This window comes from Macaca mulatta, chromosome 15, assembly GCF_049350105.2.
Source record: "Macaca mulatta isolate MMU2019108-1 chromosome 15, T2T-MMU8v2.0, whole genome shotgun sequence".
NCBI lineage: Eukaryota > Metazoa > Chordata > Mammalia > Primates > Cercopithecidae > Macaca > Macaca mulatta.
The window spans coordinates 90441053-90462991 of record NC_133420.1 but is presented as its reverse complement, the minus strand read 5'-3'; the positions used below and the strand labels follow the sequence as shown (position 1 = coordinate 90462991).

Sequence of the window (21939 nt, the reverse complement as noted above, 5' to 3'; positions counted from 1 at the left end):
CTCATACTATCTGCAAATACACAATGAAACTAAAGAAGGTTTTAAAATAAAAGGTAAACTAAGGAAGGATAGTTTTAAAATGAAATCATCTTTGAAATAGTCACCTTTCTTGAAATGACACTTTTCATATGTGATTGTGTTAATGAATTCTTACTTATGCATAGAATCCTTTTAAAAATAGAATTGTCCAATGGTTTGATAAATCAAGTTTGGTCTGAAGGAAATCTAATATGCAAATACTTACAGGGTAGTCTTTTACAAATAGTCACCCTTGTCACTTTGAAAAACTGAAAATCAACGAAAGAACAGTTTAAGTATACTTGACCTTACTGCCTAATGTCTCTCAAGATTGCCATGGCTGGTCGATTTCAAATCTGTGAAACTGACACTTAAGAATGTATAGTGCGTCTTCAGTCCAGGTCCCTCAAGTGCTGACTAAACTGTGGTCACAGCCTCAGATTCTCTTTCCACACAAACTTGTACAGCGCTTACAAAGCTAGTTTAATCACATCATCAATCTATGCCTATACTTCCCTTAAAGTAATTCTGCTTCATTTATCTTTTAACCCTACATTATGCAAATGACATCCTTATCAGTCCAATAAAGAAAAGTCATTAATGTTCCTTCTTGTTTATCTTTGCCATACACTGAGAACTGGAATCACATATGAATTTGCACCAATACCTTTTCTCTTTTCTATTTTTCACACTCTATATGAAAATCATAGTGTCAGAGAAGCCCTAAATAAAATTCTTGAAATAGTCTTCAATCATTGTCTATAACTAGCATCACAGTATGAGTTAATGTATTAAAAAGGAAAAAACAAAAACTTGGGGGGAATGCCTACGTGATTTTTTTTTTTTTAATGTCTCTCTAGGAAGGCTTTGCATATGCCATACCAGGATACCTCCTGGATATAAGAACAGTTATACAGGCCCCTAGTGGCTTAGCAAATAGCAGCAGATGAGGGGATTCCAATTCTTAGTTCCAGACTTTGAGATATTCTGGATTTAAATAAGAGTCCATCTTAAAAGGCAAATCAAATCACTGTATTTAATACTTTAAGCAGTTTTACATCTATGGTTATCTACTCTAATGCACATATATTAAAATAAATTGCTGCATTTCATTACTTGAGTAACTGCACAACTGCTCTGGCCCAAGAAGAATCTGTGTTACATAACCTACACAATGAAACGTTTAATTCATCCACCTCTTTACATGTCATGCAAAAGTAATACATTACTCAACTATATTAAAATATATTTGAGAGAGACACTGTTCCTCTTTGAATCTTATTCCTATTATATATTACTAAGGGCTATAAGAACAGATGATTTCTGTGTAAAGTACTATTTAAAATGAGATACAGATAAAAATTGAATGCCACTTTTACAGGAGTAAAAATCTAAACGTATTTCCCAATAACAGCCAGTGATACAACTCACATTGGAGTGCACCTATTTTAAAAGATCTACAATTAATAACACCCATTAATCCCCCATCCCCTTGCTGTCCTTCCTTCACAAAAGAAAATTCCAGGCAGGCACATTTACAGCTTTTAGCAATTTTTAACTGGACACAATCTGACAGCTGAATTCATGAAACTGACCAGCTTGTCAATTTCACACTTTGAAAGTACAATAATAGCTGATAGCATGAGGGTGAATTTAAGAAATCTGCCACAGAATTGCTAGCTCCATTGAAAAGCAAAGTACAGTACATAATTATGGAATGTGGGAGGTAGGGAAAATTTTACTGTCCATTTAGGATGTCTGTTTCCGTAAGTCAGACACGGAGCACTGAAAATGTGTTCTCTTTTTGCTATAGTGTCTGTAGCATAAAACAGAATATATATTCAAAGTAAGTAAGATACTAAGCCTTTTACTGGATATTATTATATTACATATACAACTTAATCTTAAGTTATTATCATCTACAGATCCCTTTACATCAGAATGTTTCAAGTCTTGGTATATCATCCTTGTTTTACTCAAGTTGAGTGGTTGGTGTATGCACTTTGAAACAGAGAAAAAATACTCAAAATGGTCAGAAGTATCTGTGATTGAACTAACTCCCCACAGACGTGCTACAGGATGGTTAGAAAAGAACACACCAAAGGGTAAAGTCCACATTTGTAGCTCAGTAAATCTAACAGCAAATCTATCTCAAGTCATAAGCAGTTACTAGCCTTTCAGAGGTTCAAAGTGTGTTAGCTACACTCTGTTAAGTCACTGGCACTGTGTCTTTGGGCATGTAAATACATGTGTATATATATATATAACTTTAATAGGAAATACAAGGAGAACGATCCCTCAGGAATCTTCCTAGATACTTAAGGTGCAAACTGTAGATGAGGCTGGGGGATTACTCTGAGAATTTTAGAAAACAAGAGACATTTGGCAAGTAGCGTACTGGGAGGCGAACTGGAAACAATACAAGTGGATTGTGATAGTCCTGGTTTTGGAGAATGGAACTACTATCTGGAATTCTGAAACACCCAATTAGTGAAAGCCAAGCTCACACTTGGTGTTCGAGATTTTAAGCATAAGACTTAAAAACTGACTTCACATGTTTGTGTTTTTAAATGAAATTCAACGTCCAGAGAAGCAATGCAAGTTTTCTACACACCTACATAAAAGCTACAATAAATCTATAGGAAAGCAAAGAATCTTTGGTTTGTTCGTGGCTTTCTTTTTAAATTGTTTCCTACAACTTTGCCTCTTCATTACAAATGATGCGTCCCCTTCCCTACGGAATGAATGTGTGTGTTAAGTGCACCAGATTCCCGCAGCTGAACTACGAGCTTTGATTCTGCCACGGAAAGGTCTCCCAAACAATCCCCCTCCTCTATGGCAGCTGCGTAGACTTTGATTCCTGTTATTTCTCTTTCTCCCCACTAGTTCAGAGGAAAGAAAGAAAAAGAAATCGCTCCCTCACCGTAATCAGCCCTCCTTAAAACAGTAATCCCTGCCTTTAAAAAAGGCGGTGGCAGGATCCCCGGGTAAGGGTGCATTGCCCCACTGCTCCACCATTCCCCCCCAATACTACGCCCACCCTAGGAGGAGAAAGCGGGGGTCGCACAAATACACATACCCGGACACCCCCATTCTCTAGAGTCGCCTCTCTCCCGGGTCTAAGGTTTCAGGCGAGAAGTGAACCCTGCAGGGGAGGACCTCTGCCCGAGGAGGTTCAGAGGAGCAAACTGTGCGCTCCGCTGCCCGGGCGCCGGGCTCGCGGAAGCGGGAGCGTGTCGCTCTGGCCGGGGAGGCGCCGGCAGCCGGAGCTGCGCGCAGGGCGATTCCCGAGCAGCCAGAGGGGAGAACACAGCGGGGCGCACGGGGTCAGTTCCAGGGACTTACCTGGTCATGTTGGCTCTGGGCAGCAGCCGCCACCGCCTCCCGCGCCGCCACCAGCACTTTCCTCCAGCGCCTTCGCGCCCTGCCACGGCCGCGCAGCCGGCGCCGGCCCGCGCCGCCGCCTCCGGGCGGCCAATTTAATCCCGCGGAGCAGCGGCCGCTGCCGCGGAAGCCCCTCTGGTCGCCGCCGCCGCCCAGCCCTCGTGCGGCCAGCCCAGTCCAGAGCGAGGAAGTGGAAGAGAGTCAGCGAGTGAGTCCAAAAACCCGAAATCCAGCATCCAAGGGAGCGCGTCCCCCCGCCCTCCCTCCACCCCTACCCCCTTTTCCTCCTCCTCCGCCTCCTCCTCCTCTTCTCGGGCCGTCCTCTTGGCCCTTCTGAGCCCGCGGCTTCCGCGGCGGTTTCTCCTCCTCTCGCTCCTCCTGCTCGCCCGGCGCCCGTTTCTCTCGCTGCCGCTGCCGCCGCCGCCGCCGCCGCCGTTTGTCTCCTCTCCCTCCTCCTCCTCCTTTTCCTCCTCCTCCCGCTCCTCGATGCTCCGCCGCTCGCGGCTGGGGGGTCCGGGGCCGCGTCTCCTCTCCTCCCTCCGCCTCTCCTGTTTCCTCCTTCCTGCTGCCTCTTCTTTTAAAGCGGATTCTTTGGCCACAAATAGCAACTCGGCTGCCCCCCTCGGTGCCTCCCTCCCCTTCTTCTCTTCTTCCCCCCAAAAGTGAAGCGCACGCGAGGTAACCAGAAACTGAGGCTCGTGGGGGGAGAGGGGTGCGAGGCGACGCCTGGGAAAGGGCCCGAACGGAGTCAAGGGCCGGGAGGTGGGGTGGCCAGCCCAGCCCAGCCCAGTCTTTGGACCTGGCGTGAACCTGGTAGTTACGGCTGCAGACGAGGTGGTTTGGTGGGGGAAATTAAACAAAAAAGCCCAGGAAAGTAATTGGAAAGGCTTCTCTCTTTGTTTCCTTGTCTGGGTGATTTCTAAAATCCTCGTAACGTGCTGGGGATCCCACGGTATTGCTGTGCTCCAGCGCTGGGGGATTGTGTGTGCGCGTTGCCTGCGCGTGAGTGTGAGTGTGGGTGCGCCCGGACGCGGGGAGAGCTGGGCCCGCTGCGCCTGCTGGCGAATCCCTGAATCTGGACCACTGACCCACTGAAAGGGCCAGAGAGCTGGATGAAGGAGGGGCAGGCAGGAGTGGTGGGTGAAGGAGGCAACACAAACACACACACACACACACACACACCAGAGGAGGGGGCGGGGTGACGTCACTCCCCAGCATTCATCCACCAGGCCAGAAAAGACCCTCTCCAACAGATTCACTCATCTCCTAAGAGATGCACACCCGGGCGCTTCCTGCTCTGCGTCCCAGCGCAAAGGAGGAAAAAATGCTGGTCGCGCCCTCTTCACAGCAGTGATAATAATATAAGGAACGTGCTTTAATGAAACACAGTTTGTGTCCGCCCCAGTTCACCTTGGCAGCCTCCTTCGGGGATTCTTGTAGGATCCACTTTGAAGGCAACGAGGAAGGCAGGGAAGTATTGAACCAAAATCTTAGTGTGATAACTTGTTTTGCTATCGTGCCACTTGCTTTTATGATGTTGGAAATGCAGTGCTCCTCAGCTTCTCTGAAGGACACTATAACACCCTCTTCCCTAGACAAGCACCCAGTTGTTGGGCTATGCACTCCTCATCCACACAACCCAAGGTGACTAAGGTGCACTGTGTGTGTTGTTAGCTAAGAGATGGATTTTAACCTTCTTCGCTACTCACAGGATCTCCAACATGTGGAAAAAGTCAGCAGCTGGAAGCCACCATTGGCAGTTGGCCCATCAAAATTTATTAGAAACTTGGTCAGAACGGTTAAATAAAGTAAAGCTAGAGCTCACCAGCCACCTCGATTGCTCATTCTATGTTCAGGCCAGCACATACACACAATACTTATTCCTGCAGACTCCAGGCTGTCTTTGAAAGAGCAAATGTAAACAGACCCCCTTAGATTTGACTTAATGATCCAGCATCCTGACTGTTTTCTCAAGCTGCCCATTTATTTCCACCATCTGCATGCTGTGCTGTTGAAAGCCACCAAAGGATTGGTCAGTAATCCTCTGCCCCCTATGTACTCCAAAAATAAGTCACATATTTTTGAAAAGAATCTCGCTAAACGAAGTTCAGTTTTCTAGCAATTTGGGGGTGGGGGAGGAGCATCCTGGCATGATTGTCTCTTGGTTTTTTGTTTTTGTTTTTTTATGGTTAGCGTCATAGTGAAAATCAGGAAGAAATCAATTCCTGTGCAAGCCTCCAAGCTAGGTTTACCCTCCAATCATTCTGATTTCACAGCAGCTGAAAAGCTGTGCAGGGATGATGGACACCTGCCCCCTGTGACCTAAGGATGGATCCAGAAATCTCAGCCTCCCCACAGGTGATTCCACCCAAGATGTAAACTCCAACTTGGCTTTCTCATTGCCACATGCGCCCCCATAAACTGGCAATCCCACTTTCATCATCCAAAGTTGCATGTTAGAGAAACAGAAAGTTTTAAAACCCCTAATATTCCTTTGCTGTTACTTTTGTGGGAAAGAAATGTATCCCTCTGCCTGCGGATCTGACCTCATTTAAGAAGAACCCAGCTGGTAAATCTGACTGCTATCTGGGAACATAGTTGAGGAAATATCATCTTACACCACTGGTAGCGATTTAAACTAGCTCGAAAACTCAGTGATGATTGTTACCAAGGAGAGCAACAAGCAAGTAGAAAAGGGACCCAGAAATCAGGGGATATGCAGAGGACAGTACAAGTAAATGGCATAAGCGCAACTTTTCTGACACTGTGAAGTCCTAGATGTTCTTGTCCCTACTGCAACCAAACATCTTAGAGAAAGAAGTAGGGATGGGTTAAGGTGACTGCAGAGTCTGAGTTATTATTATACAAATGAGACTGAGAATTATTCAGGGTGGTGCTGCTGAAGAACGGGAGGTACAGCAAATAGAGAAGCCAAAGTTTCTCTGCTCATCTGAGCAGTAATGGAAGTGAGACTGCAGCCTGCTACACACGTGTTAATATATTCAGAGCAGATTTACAACAAAAGAGTGTCCTAATGCTGCAGCATCTATTAAACTTCTGGACTGGTTTGCCATTTGGAAATTTTAAGTCAAAGAACATCAGAAGCAGGCTAATCTTTTGTTGAAATTACCTCATTTTTGCAGGTAAAGAAACGAAGACCCTGAGAATTTAAAATCATCCAACTATTTGGTGCCAGAAGCAGGACAAGAACTCAGATATCATGATCCAGTGCCCTCCATCCCACCAACTGTTCATCACCTCCACATTCTGGATCAAAGAAGCCAGTTTTCCAACTTATCAGTGAGCAATACATATAGAATATTTAAAAACTCCAAATACTTACATGAAGGAAAAATGAAGCAATAGGACAAGACATTTTCTTAGTTCCCTTCCAGCTCTAACATTCTGTGATAAATAGCACACAGGAGCTTTGCTATAGCACACCCCCCTCTAGTGCATAATTCAGCATACGATGAGTATGAGTCTGTTTTGGACCCCATCCAAAGGAGTTAGTTCCTAGAAGTACTTGGAAGATTTATTCTCATTTATCATGAGGCATCCTAACAGGAGACTAAAAATAATCATGATGACAATAATAGTAATCAGTTGTTACACTTGTATTATGTACTAAGCATCGTGCGAAGCATGTTATATAGTTCACCCGTTTTTGAAAAGGCACATCATGACCTTGTGTGGGTTGCAAATCTAGTGGGTCATAAACAACTTCTGAAATGAAAGAAAAGTAGGAAAAAAACACAGAGTACATTATATGTACTAAGTTTTTTTGTTTTTTTGTTTTTGTTTTTTTTTTTTTTTTTTGCAAAACTTCCTTTTTGATCATGTGGCTAGTGATTAAAAGTTTGAAAGTCACTGCCTCATTTCCAATCTTAACTGCCTTGCCAGTTAAGTATTATTAGCCCCATTATGTAAGTGAGGAAACAGGACAAGAGAGGATAAGTCATTTGGCCAAGCTGACATAGTGAGTGGCCAAGCTAGAATTTTGAACCTAGATCTGTTTGACTTCAAATCCAATATTTTCACTTGTATAGTGATGATAAATTATTAACCAAGGTATGGAATAAATTGTTGCTAATCATATTTTCTTTGTGAGGACTACCGTGGTTTTTATTAAATGCAGCTAAATGGAGAAACACAGCATGGATTCAAGTGACGTGTTCTGAAGGTAGTGAGAAATTTCATAAAACACTAAAACTAATATCTGAGACCCTTTCCTATAGGTGTTAGCTTATGTCTAACATACTTTATTAACTTACTACTAAATACATAAATGAAACAATAATTAATAGTTTTAGTCCTCAAATAACTTAAATATTCACTTCTACAAGTATTACTATTTTTATTTCAGAGAGTGTTTTTCAAATTTAAGTTATACAGCATTTCTCAGTAGCTTGCTTTGGCCAAACACAGAACTGGCACATAAGAAAGATAAATGGCCAGGTGCTGTGGCTCACGCCTGTAATCCTAGCACTTTGGGAGGCCAAGACAGGCAGATCACCTGAAGTCAGGAGTTCGAGACCATCCTGGCCAACATGGTGAAACCCCATCTTTACTAAAAATACAAAAATTATCTGGGCGTGGTGGCACATGCCTGTCATCCCAGCTACTCAGGAGGCTGAGGCAGGAGAATTGCTTGAACCCAGGAGGTGGAGGTTGCAGTGAGCTGAGATCACACCACTGCACTCCAGCCTGGGCAACAGAGCCAGACTCTCTCAAAAATAAAAAATAAAGCAGTCACACAACCCTATCATTCAAATTCAATTATAAAGAAGAAAAGATAATAATTCAGGTGCCATGCTAAATTTTTTCACCCATGTAGTTCTATGGATTCTACCAGTAACATTGCATGCTTAGGTGTTATTACTCCCATTCTGCAGATTTGAAAGCTCAAACTCAGAACTAGTTGATGATTGAAATCACCTGTTACAATTCTACTACTCAAAGGTTCTTTACAAACAGGTGGGCTTCCCATATACAAGGAGGCAGCTAAAGATTTTGAGACATGCTGTGCAATCATTTATGCTTTCTTTTCCCATGTGAAAAAAATGTACTTTCCTTTTCTTCAAGGCAGCATCTCTTGTTGCTGTTAGGCAGCACTGTCCTCTTTAAGTAAAGAAACCCACATCTTTCATAAAGAAAGGCCTAGAAAAGCCAGACCTCCTCCACTGACTGCTCTGTTCAGCTGCTGCATTTCACCCTCACCTGCAGTGTGTAGAGGACGTTATGGTACGATGCTATTTTCTATTGGCTCTGCTACTGGAGATTACAGCATGCGACTGTGACAAATGGATATTCCCATTAAATTCTTTAGTAGACGGGGGCATTCCATTAACCATTGGCACTATCCCAACCCAAGTGAAACACTGGGTCATTTTTTTCTTGTGAGCAAGAAGTGAAGGGAGAAAACAAAGGATATACTCTAATTACCTTTCCTGTTTTTTTTTTTGTTGCATGCATTATGATAGCCATATATTACAATTATTTATAATTAATATATGACAAGCTGTCAGCTAAAATTTAACAGGTGATTTGTCAAGAAGCCCCATTAATGCATACATTAAGCAGTGGATTTCAGTGTTTCCTAACAATAAAATTGTGTATGAGTTTTGTTTTTTCATTCTATTTAGTATAAACATTTAGAGGCCACCTATCTGTACATTTTGCAGCCTTTTTTAAAAATAAAACTATTGCTAACATAAATGGGTGCATTATTAGTTATGTGAGGTCTAAACACATTTCTGTCACCTTAACCTCTAAATTTGTTTCACTGAGGAAACAAATTGCCTAGTGTTTGTTTTAAAGTTTTCACTTTTATGGGTTTTGATACATTTTTAAAATTATATCTTCAGTAGGAAAGGCAAAGCTAATTAGGGAGGAAAGCAACTGCAGTTACTTATGTTCCACTTAGTGTTTGTATCTTAGGTAAGAAAATTCTGAAGTGAAAGAATATTTTAAAATACAGGAAAAGATTAAGAAGTCACCAGAAAGCTAGTAATTAATCACTGAATAAAGGAACACTCTACAGAGACCAAAAACTGATGAAGCAGGCTCCATTTTGCTGAATGGCACAAGAATGGGGAACACAATGAAATGAATCAGAGATAGTTCTTAGGAGGGGTAACAGGATTCTTTGAAAGAAGGAAAACTCTGTTTTTGTATCTGTAGAATGTCAAATTATGAGACATCACCTGTGAAGGAAGTTAAATTTTAAGCTTCAATATTATTATTTCCATAGTCAACCAAAATTTGTACTGTTTAAGAGAAAGATACAAAAGTACTGCAGCATTTGTTTAAAATTTCATTTGTACAAGCCTTACTCTTATCTCTCAAGACTCGGACATGCTTCAGGCTGTTAATGACTCACAGTCCACTACTCTAGAGGGTGCTGAATCTCCTTAATGAAAGAATGTGCTTTAAGATTCAATGGTTAGGAAGAGAGAAATAAATGAGAGTAAAACACAAAGCACAGCAGGTTTTCAAAGCTAGTAAGACTTCTGCGTCCACCAACCAACTTTAGCTTTCACATTTTTAGCAAGAAAGCGCTAACACAGAACCATGAAATTATTTTTAAAGGTTCTTTCTAACAGGGTTTCAGAGGACGATTTCCAGAAACTCACTGAGAAGTGAAATACCACAAGTTGATTTTCATGTTGCAGGGAGTGTATTCCTGTGCAGTTCAGGGATTATAAATGACCAGTGGCAAGTTGGTGGTTGTATCCTGAGCCAGGATCTCACTGTCTCCAGATCTCGCTTTGTTTCCCATATGCAGCAGTGTCCCCATGAGTAACTGGGGGTGTTTCCTTGTGCATTCAGTAACAGTTTTCAAACAGTGAATATAGCAAGGCATCAAGACTACTATATTTCAGCTACTTTTCTAACGTTTTCTCTTTGTCTTATACCTCTGTGCTTGTCTTACACTTGTATTAAAAACACAATAAGAAAAACAGCTTTGTACAAGCTAGTATTTTGGCCATAATTATACTTTTCTCTGTCTTCTCAATGAATAAGAAAATTCTGGGCCAGGTATCTGCACAAAGCATGATAGAAGTAGGATAAAATAGCACATCATCTAGCATGTAGCCTACATTTATGTAAATCCGGTTGATGTAAAGTCTGTTCTGTTATCACTTCTTAAAAATAAATCTATAATTCTTTCTTTAATCATAATAAAAACCATCCAGGGACAATCCAAATTTTTCAGAAAGAACAGTTTCTTCAGCCGGGCGCGGTGGCTCAAGCCTGTAATCCCAGCACTTTGGGAGGCCGAGACGGGCGGATCACGAGGTCAGGAGATCGAGACCATCCTGGCTAACACGGTGAAACCCCGTCTCTACTAAAAATACAAAAAACTAGCCGGGCGAGGTGGCGGGCGCCTGTAGTCCCAGCTACTCAGGAGGCTGAGGCAGGAGAATGGCGTAAACCTGGGAGGTGGAGCTTGCAGTGAGCTGAGATCCGGCCACTGCACTCCAACCTGGGCGACAGAGCGAGACTCCGTCTCAAAAAAAAAAAAAAAAAAAAAAAAAAGAACAATTTCTTCAGTACAGGAGGCAGCATTTGCCAGTACAACAAGAAACCAGAAAACAAGAATCTGTGTTGGATCATTTAATTTCTACTTGGTGTACATACTCAATGTAATGTTTTCACAGTTGTTTGAGAGCAGGATTCATGTCTGATTTGAACCTAGAGCTCCTATCATAGAGCTTTAAGCACAATAGGCACTTCATAAGTATTTCAGAAAGTGAAGGAAGGGAAGGATAGAAATAGGAAGAGAGAAAGAGGAAATGAACTGGTTGTCATTTACACATTTTACATGATACATTACTGTCTTTGTAAAGCTTCCTGTATAGACCACTAAACAGAATGAATTTCCCCTGCTGCTGGCCTCTCATTCTTTTATTTTTCTTCTTTCTGCCTATCTCTCTGTATTTTTATTGTGTATAATTGCACCTTATTAAATTGTGAGTGTCTTCACACTCTTCTCGTCACCACCAAGCCCAGAACCTGCACTATAAGCAGATCTCAAAAAATGCCTGCTGCAATATATGATAGCATGTGCTTAGACACCACTGTGGCCTGGTTAGATGTCACATTAATAATGCCTCTTACTGAGACTCTGCTGAAAGGTACAATGACCTAGAGTTTGGTCAGAGTTAAGTCTCACTCATCACAACACACACCAAAATGTCCCAGACAAAGAATAATAATAGAGTCTAACAGGAGTGAATGGATTCGTAGTTCCACAGAACTTTTGATGAGAATGATTATAAAGTTTCATGCTTTCCTACAAGAAGTCAAAATAATTTGATCAGTTCAGTGGACAAAAAATCCTTTATACTTCTAACTGGTGCTGACATTTGCATTTTTAACTTGGTATATTCTTAGATGAACAGAGCATTCATTTGCCTGTAAACATTATTTCCTGTAGGAACATATATTACTGAAAGTCATCCTGATTTTCAAAACTCATTGGCCACATCTCTAAAATTACTGGTAACACTGAACAAGTCTTGGAGAGATTTAAAAGGCAAAGCAAAACTATTCTTTCCCAACTGTATGATTACTTTACATAGTCTGTTCATGTTCGTGCTTGTTTTATACATGTAGAAGCACCATTCCTGCTTGATTACTTATTTGTGTTCAGTTCTTTAAAATCATGTTTTCTTTCCTTTGCTTACCACCAAAAGCCCATCTTTCCAACACAAATATCTCTACTGTTCTCTGGACTAATACAATAATAATCTTTTGCGTATTTTTCTGCTCCCAGTGTTTTCCTGATTGGCCCCAATCTATGCCCCAACGTGCTGACCAATTAACCTTAATAAAACACAAGTTGATTATGTACCTCCCATGCTAAAAAAACTGCAGTGGTTCATGATTAAGTACATACTTCATAACTAAGTGCAAATGTTCTACCAACATTCAAGATCTACCACAGATTGAATGCTGCCTGAGCCCATTTTTCCATTCTAATCTTTACCTCTTTTCTACCAATATCCAGCATTGTCTAGATAAGACTATCCATGTTTATTAGCCAGAAAGTTTTCTTATGATCACCTACATCTTGAATACTTACCTATCCCTTAAGAATCATCACATCAAGTCATCTTTTTTTTCCTGATTCCTCTACCACATATGAATATTACTTCCTTTAGAATATCTGATTCTTTGAATCTCTCTTGTACTGAATATTCTGCCGAAATTGGGTAAAAGATAATAGAAAGCACTAACCTCCGAGATATATTTAATGACTAGTTTATTGGTATTGATCGATTAATTGGAACGGCAAAATGTTATAAGCAGGGAGTAGATGGAGTTAGTGGGAATTTATGCAAACTTATGTTTAATCACATATTGAAAGACCTCTTTATTTAATCGCATCTTGCAAGTTCTCGTATCAGATAATTGTGTTTGGGAAGGGAACAAAAACATTCCAAGGATTCTGAGTTAAGACCAATATGAAGAACAACAGATGACGGAAACTTTTAACAATATCTCTCCTTCCTTCCCTCCCTTCTTCCCTTTCTTCCTTCTTCCTTGCTTCTCTCCTTTTCTTCTTCTCCCTTTCTTTCCGTCTCTCAGCTTTGTTCATTACCCATGCAAGGAGATGAAATGACCTTGACTATTAAGTCTTTGTCCTAGAGAAGCACAAAAGCAAATCAAGTGAGGCAGATGTTCTGCTCTACCCTCCCCCTTGGCAAAGACACAAGGGTTCAGCAGTCTAGAAGCAGTCCTGAAAAGTACAGTCGGCACTCATGCTTTTTACTTTTTCTCCCTGAGAGAAACCTCCTGCTAGCTGAGTCCCAGGCTTTAAGAAATATCCTACCTTAAATCAAGTGGCAGTAAGAAGGAACAGGACAACCGTTTTATTTTTTCTTTTCCTTTTTAATCCTTGCACCCGCCGCTCCCTTAAAAAACAGGTCATGTTCTAAGACGATGGATATCAAAACTGCTCAGTTTTCGGATATGTGCTTGGTAGAGTAGTGATGAGAAATTAGAGAAAATGCTGAAAGCAATAATATTTCATCTGTGATTCAATCTTACCTGTGCCATTCATAGCACACCTGCCTTTTATTAAAGTTATATTTATACTTGTTTTTCTCTTTTCCTTTCTACGCTTCTGCCATAGGCCAACCTTGTAAAATCTTTATGGAAAACATTGGGCCTTAATCTTCTGTGTATCCCTTGTACACCTGCAGAATGTCCTATCATAAGAGTTTATAATAGAACCCTGTATAATTGAATTTTTCTAGATTACATTGTTGTTGTTGAACTTAATGAAAACTCTATAGGGCACAAGCACATCCAATTTTTTTCCAATTTAATATATTCTATCATATTGTCTCCAGGGAGCATACTTGTATTTATCAGATCAGGAGTCCAAATGTTTGGACTTGCAGACCCCTAGAATGATGGTTCCCCACCCTGGTTGTGCACTAGAATCTGTACCAACTTTTACAGCATATGTGCCCAGCCCACACATACTAGCTGAACTGGATTCTCTGGGAGTAAAACTCTAGCATCTATATTTTAATTTATTTGTTTATATTTTGAGACAGAGTCTCCTCTGTAGCTTAGGCTGGAGTACAGTGACACGATCTCAGCTACTGCAACCTCTGCCTCCCAGGTTCTAGCGATTCTCGTGCCTCAGCCTCCCGAGTAGCTGGGATTAGGGGCATGTACCACCACACCTAACTAATTTTTTTGTATTTTTAGTAGAGAAGGGGTTTCACTATGTTGGCCAGGCTGGTCTCGAACTCCTGGCCTCAAGTGATCCACCAGCCTTGGCCTCCCAAAGTGCTGGGATTACAGGCATGATCCACTGTGCCCAGCCTAGCATCTGTATTTTAAAAATCCTCCCAGTGATTCAAATGTTTAGCCAAAGTTGGAGCAACTCTGCTTTATAGCTCTGGAAAGCACAATTTAAAATCACTAGACTAGATTATCTTTTAAAGTTGTTTCCTTTTTTCTCCAGCTCTAGGATTCTTTGTGAAAGTGCTTTTATTTTATAGGTGAAAAAGAAATGATCCTTTGGCTGAATTCCATTTTTAAGTAGTAACTACAAATGAAATGCAGTCCAAATTTTATATATGCCTGTGGTGTTTTCAGCATATCTTATTGCTTAGTTTTCATGTATGCCCATTCATCCCGCTGCTCATTCAATCAAACCTCCACTGTGTGTGAGGTATGTGAACTATGCACTATCAAGTCATTCCAAGAATGTAGGCTATGAGCAAGGCATGCATATTAAGGAAAACCCTTTTTATCCAAACACAATACAAACATCCTCTAATGATTTTTATTCTTTGCAGACCAATTAAAAGAGGAAGCCATGCCATCAAACTAGCCTAAATTCCTACCACCCTACCCCCAAATAAATCTGTGATTAAAACAAGAAGAGAAAGAAAAAAAGAAAGAATTGCAAAGATTAAAACTCCTCCTTGGAAGCAAATTGAAACTAGTCTTGATTCTTGATGCTTGTGTGTTATTTTCAGAATTAAATCAGAAACAACAGAACTACTGCTTCTGAGAGAGAAGAGATATTGCTTGTAATTTTGGGCTTAAGGAATTCATTTTCTTGAGAAGAAAGTATTCTTGGTGAACTCTAAGAATAGAAAACTATCAATTTACAACTAGGACACATGGATTTCTCCAAGAGTTAACATAATGCCTAACAAATAAGAGGTACAGTATCCACACTATATTAGTTAAATATTAACATTTATATGGTACTTCATAAGTCACGGAGAACCTTAAGAGATATCTTTTAAGGCTCCTAATAATTTTGTAAGTGGCAAAACACCGATTTTATGGCTGACCCAGACTCATTGATTGATCCAGACCCCGAATCAGAAACTCTGGGCTAGCTTCTGGGAGTCCGAATTGTTGGCAAGCTTCTCAGGTAATTCTGAAAACCACCATGATAACTCAATTCAAATTTATTGATTTGTTTTATTGCTCCCAGGAAAATGATCCCGTGAGCAGATTCTGGCATTTCCTAAGAAGCTAGCTGCCTTTTTCTGGGATTTGCCTTTTTCTTGCTTCTGTAGTTCTTAAAAGGAAAAAAAAAAAAAAAAAAAATTTCACAGGTGGCACCATTTTACCTAAATCTACAAGCTATATAATTCTGCTCTGCACAGCTGGTTTCTTCTTACAGTCAGTTGTCCCTGCTCTGAAGAAAGCTTCTAGCTGCTGGCACTGGTAGGAGGTTTGAATCCTACCCACTACCCTTCTGGCCATAACTAAGGTCCTAACAGCCGGCAGAGAACACAGACTTCCTTCAGCAGTCAGCTGTAATTACGTGAAATTTATACCGGGCATTGTAGAACAAACCCAGCAACCTGCTGGGACATTTCAGGGGTTTTTAGCATTTTAGTTGGGAACCACTAGTTCTAGCTGTTATACTCAGGGAGAGAATTGGTCATGAGCTATTTGTGTTGGTATATGTCTCTTTCCATCAGTTAAAAAAAAAAAAAAAAAAAGGGCTTAAATGTAAAAGTCTTAGGTAGCTATCTCCTGCCCTTTAAATTATATTAGAACAGCATAATAGCTACTTTAGAAATGCCATCTCATATATAACATGATAAAAAGACAGTTAAAGAGACCCCTCAAAAAAACCTTCCGTAGAATAAAACTACAGATTTTAAGGGAGGAGACAATGTTATTTTAACCTTGTAATTACTCCTAATCCACAGAGACTGGAGAGAAGAGGATTTTGATTTTATGTCTGGAATGAAATACACTTGACTAGAATTGAAGATGCAAGAGGGAAAAAACCCTCAAAATTAAAGGAAAAGAAAGTGTGTGTCAACCACCCCATCTTGCCGTTTCTCAAACTTTCCAAATTCTTTTGGTTCACCACGCCAACCTTAGTAATGCCGTCATGTGTAACAACCCTCCAACTATTCTGGTTACAGTTGCTGGGAAATTTGTCTGTCAAAAGAGAGGTTCCAAAGAGTTGGGCACTTTTCCTCTCAGACAATAGAAAACAGGGTTATAAGACACAGACATGAACACACACACACACACACACACATGAGTTCAGCACCCCATGATGTGCTGGCTCTTTTGGCCTTAAGGAAGCATTGCAGGAGGAGGAAGGGTGGAACCCTCAGATCACCTGACCTAAATGACCCCTCTGGCTCTCTCAGAACTTTACCCCCTGTCCTGATAGCGCTTCGAAGCGAGAGGGATATTGGGAAAAGGACACAGGCAGTTTGCCATATCCTTGGGCATCCAAAAGGGTAGAAAGACTTTATGCCTTTTCTACCCTGGCTGCTAAGAAGAAAAAGCAGACATCCTGTTTGAGACCACCAGGTGCCCCCACCTTTCCCTGTTTTCTGTCTTATACTCTTTAAACCCTCAAATAAGTACACGTGTTGCTCGGTTCATAATTAAAACGTTGGCAATGCCCGCTCCCTTGCTTTCAATTTCATTTGTACAAATGTTCCCATCATTCTTTTTAAAAGCCCTGGGCATATGTTCAAAACATACAACCCAAACAAATAAACTGCATAACCTAAGCCAAACCCACCAACAACTGGAACATCCTTCCTATTTGGGAAGGCTACTCTAAAAAGCTACTTAATTGCAGTATATTCTGTGAATGAAAGTTCACGGAGCTGAAAAATGGAAGCTTTTATGTTAGCATCTGATCACGAAGGAAATGTGGGGCATACACATAGGCCCTAGAATCAGCTACTTAAGATTCAACGGAGTAAATTTTACCTTGAATAACATCTTTAGAGAATGAAATATTTAGGAAGGAACAGAGTTCCTGTGGGAAATTTTATGGTAGTGTTAGACTTTAGCAGACTTTATTATTTGCGTGTGCTGAGGAAGAGTTTATATTTAGAACTAAGTTCCTGATCTTATCCAGTGATTGACTTTTCATGACCTTTGAAAGTAACTTTGATAGCAAAATTCCTCTCTGTCATTTACCCCTAAAGCTGACATGATCATAGCAGTGGGAGCTGCTGTGTAAAAGGCCATGACAACAGTGAAAACTTTACCAATGAGAAAGACTCCAACATGTAGGCAAAAGACAAAATTTATGACAAACTGATTTTACCTTGGTACAGCAATAATAATAATGATAGCTTAACTTAATTCAAAATTTCATGTGACATTTCTCCAAAACGGAATAAAAAGAACTGCCCAAATCCACTGTTTGAAGCAGAAAGGAAACGAAGATATTTGGCTGCAGCCAGTATGTAATTCAGGTTGGCACCATTGTACTGGGGCACCACTGAGAAGAAATGTGTCCTCTGCAAGATGGCAGCCTGTGGAAACCAGCCGCAATGCAATCAATCAACAGTGAGGGCCAAAAGCTCTTGCTTCCCTTTCTCTGATAGAACAAACAGCTCACGACCCCTATAAAGTAGGCTTATAGCGCCAACAAAAACTGAAAAGTTTATAACAAGTGGTACCACCTGTGCTTATATCTCAGCGTAGTCAAAATAATTTCCTCTCCTGGGTCCCCTATGGCAAAGGGTGAGGAATTTGACAGTGAGAATGCAAAGAGGAAGAGGTGCCAACAAGGAGCCTGTAGAGTGAGTGGATTATCTTTGTCTGTGCTAGCAGAGAGATCAGCAAGTCTGTCTCCTTTACTCTGGAGCAACTGTGTGTGATATGATCTCCCATCCCCTATCAAAAAGGCTCTGTCTTCAGAAAAACAAAAGACTTCTCTGCTCAATGTTGTTCTCTCACATGATTTTTTTTTTGTTTGTTAACAATGTTGTATTATTACAAACCTGTGTAAAACTGGGGATATGGAGCTTGTATTAAAAGCACAATAAAGAAAACAGCTTTGTACAAGCTAGTATTTTGGCCATAATTATACTTTTCTCTGTCTTCTCCATGAATAAAAATATTTTGGGCCAGGTATCTGCACAAAGCATGATAGAAATAGGATAAAATAGCACATCATCTAGCATGTAGCCTACATTTGTGTAAATCTGGTTGATGTAAAGTCTGTTCTGTTACCACTTTTTAAAAGTAAATCTATAATTCTTTCTTTTTATCTTTAATCACAATAAAAACCATCCAGGGACAGTCCAAATTTTTCAGAAAGAACAAATTTTTCAGTACAGGAGGCAGCATTTGCCAGTACAACAAGAAACCAGCCAAGTTGCTTTGGAGGAGTTAAGCAAGTACATTTCAATAAGGACCCAAACAATCCCTGGCAACCAATTAGAAAAACAAGTCGTCATTGCGTTAAGAAAGCCCTCAAATATGAGTGCTGTCGGTGGAAAATAGAGTTACTCACCAACTGAAAATGTTTACTTGAAGTGAGAATTATTTTATGGAAACCACTGTGAGTTTTGGAATACTTACAATCTGTTCAAATTGGTCACTGTGTACAATGTTACTGCAGCAATATGCCCTGAGACTTCTAATCTGTCTGCCTAATGGAGCAGGTGGTGAGACTCTCCACTGAGCTGTCGGCTCCTGGAGGGCAGGGACCATGTCTTATTCATCTTACATCTTGCACAGTACCCAGCTCTTCAAAGGCAGTCAATAAATATTGAATGAAGGAATCTTTTTATACATGGCCTTACTCCCTGACCCCATGGCATGAAATATCACTACCCCTTCATCTCTATCCTATTGCCCTGCTTAATTTCTCTTCTGAGTGATTATTACCAGCTGTCTTGTTGTATGTGGTTGTTTTAATTATTTGTTTAATATCTTCTTTTTCTCCAATCAGAATATAAGCTCCCCAAGGGTAGGGATTGAAGAGGATTGATTTCTCGTATACCCCTAGTTTCTAGGATGATACCTGTCACATAACAGTTCAATTATAAATATGGGTTAACTTTATTTTTTTTTAACCAAGTTCCCTAAGAGCTGGAAGCTTTTGACTTTTGAATGAGTGCTAAATAAATGGTTTTCTCTGTCTCTTTATTTTTTTTAATTTACTTTTCACTCTCATCTATTTCATCTTAATGAAGGCTGGAAATTATACTCAGAGCTTCAATCAATAGTGGCAAAAAGAGAGTTTCTTTATTATGTAAGTGGTTGATTTTAAAGAATGAAAGCATCAGGGGACTAGGTCTTGTTGATGTCAGGCACATAGGTCTACAACCCTGCAGAGAAATATGAGTGACAGGAAATGAAGAGGTAGGACACCAAATAGTCTCCTGGAGGCCACTGGGGGTAGACTCCGTATTAACTGACAGGCTACCCCATGTGAATAGTAATGGTGCATTTGTGTACCATTTTCTAGACTATGTGCACCTGGTCATTAAAACATAATACGGAGTGTCTATTGTACTGGACAGAATACTAGTGTCCTTCCAGGCTTTGAGGAGCAAAACTACACCTAAAAGATTAATACATAACTTTTGAACTTAGGGTAAAAATGTAATAAAACAATCTAACACTTGTTTGCCTTGGGCATTTCTACATTGTCCCCATATGTGAATGAATAACAATTCCCAGCCATTAAGAATAGTTTCTTTTTACCACCCGCATTTAACGGTGATAAAACTGATGGCCCATGGTTCACTGACTTGCCCATAACTTGCATCGTGACCCTGCCGAATATACACCCTTCAACTGTAAACTCAGATTTTATTTTTCTTTTCAAACCGAGATAGACCAGGACATTCTTTGTTCCTTGTAGATGTTCATCAAGTGTGATTACAGTTGAAAGGACTTGTTTTTGCAATTTCCCAACGTGGGTATCACCAAATGACCCTGGGATAGACAGGGAAGTGGCCTAGTTGCAGAGTCTAATTCTGGGAAAAACAAATGCCTGGGAAAGGTCTGTCATTGGCCTTCCCAATATTGTTCCTTGTCTTCACTCTGCGCCTCCCCTGAGCATCTCATACTCTTCACTCTCATCTCAATGCCCTCAGTGCCTCTGGTCAGCCAAGAACTTGGTTACCTTGTTCTCCTAATGACTCATCTCTTCCCTAATTTATCACAATGGAAATTGCATTGGAGTTGAGAGAATATAATCCCTAATTCTGTTAATAGCTGCATGTCATGGAATGAGCTGTTAAAACCCCCAGAGTCCTGTGTCTTTATCTGCAAAAGAGAGATAATTATATTTGTTTCAGAGTGATTGTGTAGACCATGGCAAATCACGTACTTGAAACCACCATGCGGAGCCTGGCTCCTAGGAAATGTTTGATAAATGTTTGAGACAACGTCTAGATATTTGTTCTCACCTAAGTTGGTGATTCCAGTGAAACTTTCAAGACAGAAAATGAACAACATTTTTCTAGTGGATGCAGAGGAGATTCACTCAGGTGGAGCGAGGGAGGCATAGGAGAGAAGTGGAAAATATAGGGCTGTGCTCATCAGTGGCAGAGTCTTCAACCTGCACAGCCGTACATGGATGCATTAAAGAGGGTCACCCATTTGTAAAACGGAGATAAAAATAATCCCCCTTTAAAGTTTTGGGGATGATTAAATGAAAGAGTAGACTGACAATCACTGATGTGTTGAAGTTAATTATGATAAATAACATAATGGCTTATCACTCTAGCTCTCTCTCTCATGGTGATGAGAAAGCTCTCTGTAAGTTTTAGGACAGGAGTGGTAGCCCATGCCTGTAATTTCAGCACTTTGGGAGGCCGAGGTAGGAGGATCCCTTGAACCCAGGAATTCGAGAGCCTGGGCAACAGAATGAGACTGATCTCTACAAAAAATATGTTTTTAAATTAGCCAGACATAGTGGCACATTCCTGTAGTCCCAGCTACAAACCAGGAAATTCTAGTATAATCACAATACACTTAAGACTAGCAGAATAACATTAGGAATTCTTTGTTTGGTTCCTTTGTGCTTCAGTTCATTCGATACCTAAGAAATTACAAGTATTTATAACCTTATTTCAAGCATAAGGTAAACATCTCAATGAGTATTTACAAAAAAATATAGCAGAAACAGGGAGCTGACAGTTATAAGATAAGCAGATTTATTTGTATGGATGCTTATGTATATTATTATGCTCAATAATAAGCATCACCTCATGTCCTTAGATAATGCTAAACATCTACAATGTGTAATATTTCCTGATTTTAGAGTGGTTAGAGGAACAAGCTTTGGACTTAGTCAGAATGGGCTGAAATCCTGGCTCAGCTGCTTAACTGAGTAGCTTTGTGCATGTGTCTTAACTTCCCTGAGCCCTGCTTTCCTCATGAAGGAGGAAAAACAGATCCACTTCTTACAGTTGTGTGACATGGAAAGATGGAAAAACACACATACAAACATTCTTTATAATGCTGAGCCACTGAATTCACCAATCCTGTAGCCCTATGCCTGAATTTCTTATAACATAGTGTCTGTATTAAGTAACATTTTTGTTGAATTTTTGTCTTACCTTGTCGTATCCTAACTGATAAATCTCTGCTTTTCAATACATCAGTAAATGAGCATATAATTAAGATAATATAGCACACAATTGGCCTGATTTTATGTTTCCATCAGTTTTGTTCTAATATTCTGTACCAGGTTAACCCAAACCAAGACAGTCTATCTGAGTGTGTGTGTGTGTGTGTGTGTGTGTGTGT

General features: G+C 40.4%; 2 protein-coding genes across 16 annotated transcripts in view; one reads left to right on the top strand and one right to left on the bottom strand.

Annotated features, from left to right (window-relative positions):
• PTPRD (protein tyrosine phosphatase receptor type D) overlaps window positions 1–3612 on the bottom strand; it is a 548445-nt gene extending 544833 nt beyond the window's left edge. For all 15 annotated transcript variants that reach the window (XM_077966648.1, XM_077966651.1, XM_077966654.1 and 12 more), the window contains exon 1: window positions 3364–3612. The gene's annotated coding sequence lies outside the window, so the exon portion shown is untranslated. The remainder of the gene's footprint in view (window positions 1–3363) is intronic.
• Window positions 1–7987, top strand: part of LOC716712 (uncharacterized) — a 49936-nt gene extending 41949 nt beyond the window's left edge. The window contains exons 2-3 of the mRNA XM_077966418.1: window positions 3119–3610; window positions 6546–7987. Coding sequence (XP_077822544.1) covers window positions 3119–3610; window positions 6546–6549 — 496 coding nt within the window. The 3' untranslated portion in view covers window positions 6550–7987. The remainder of the gene's footprint in view (window positions 1–3118; window positions 3611–6545) is intronic.
• Window positions 7988–21939: the final 13952 nt, after the last annotated feature.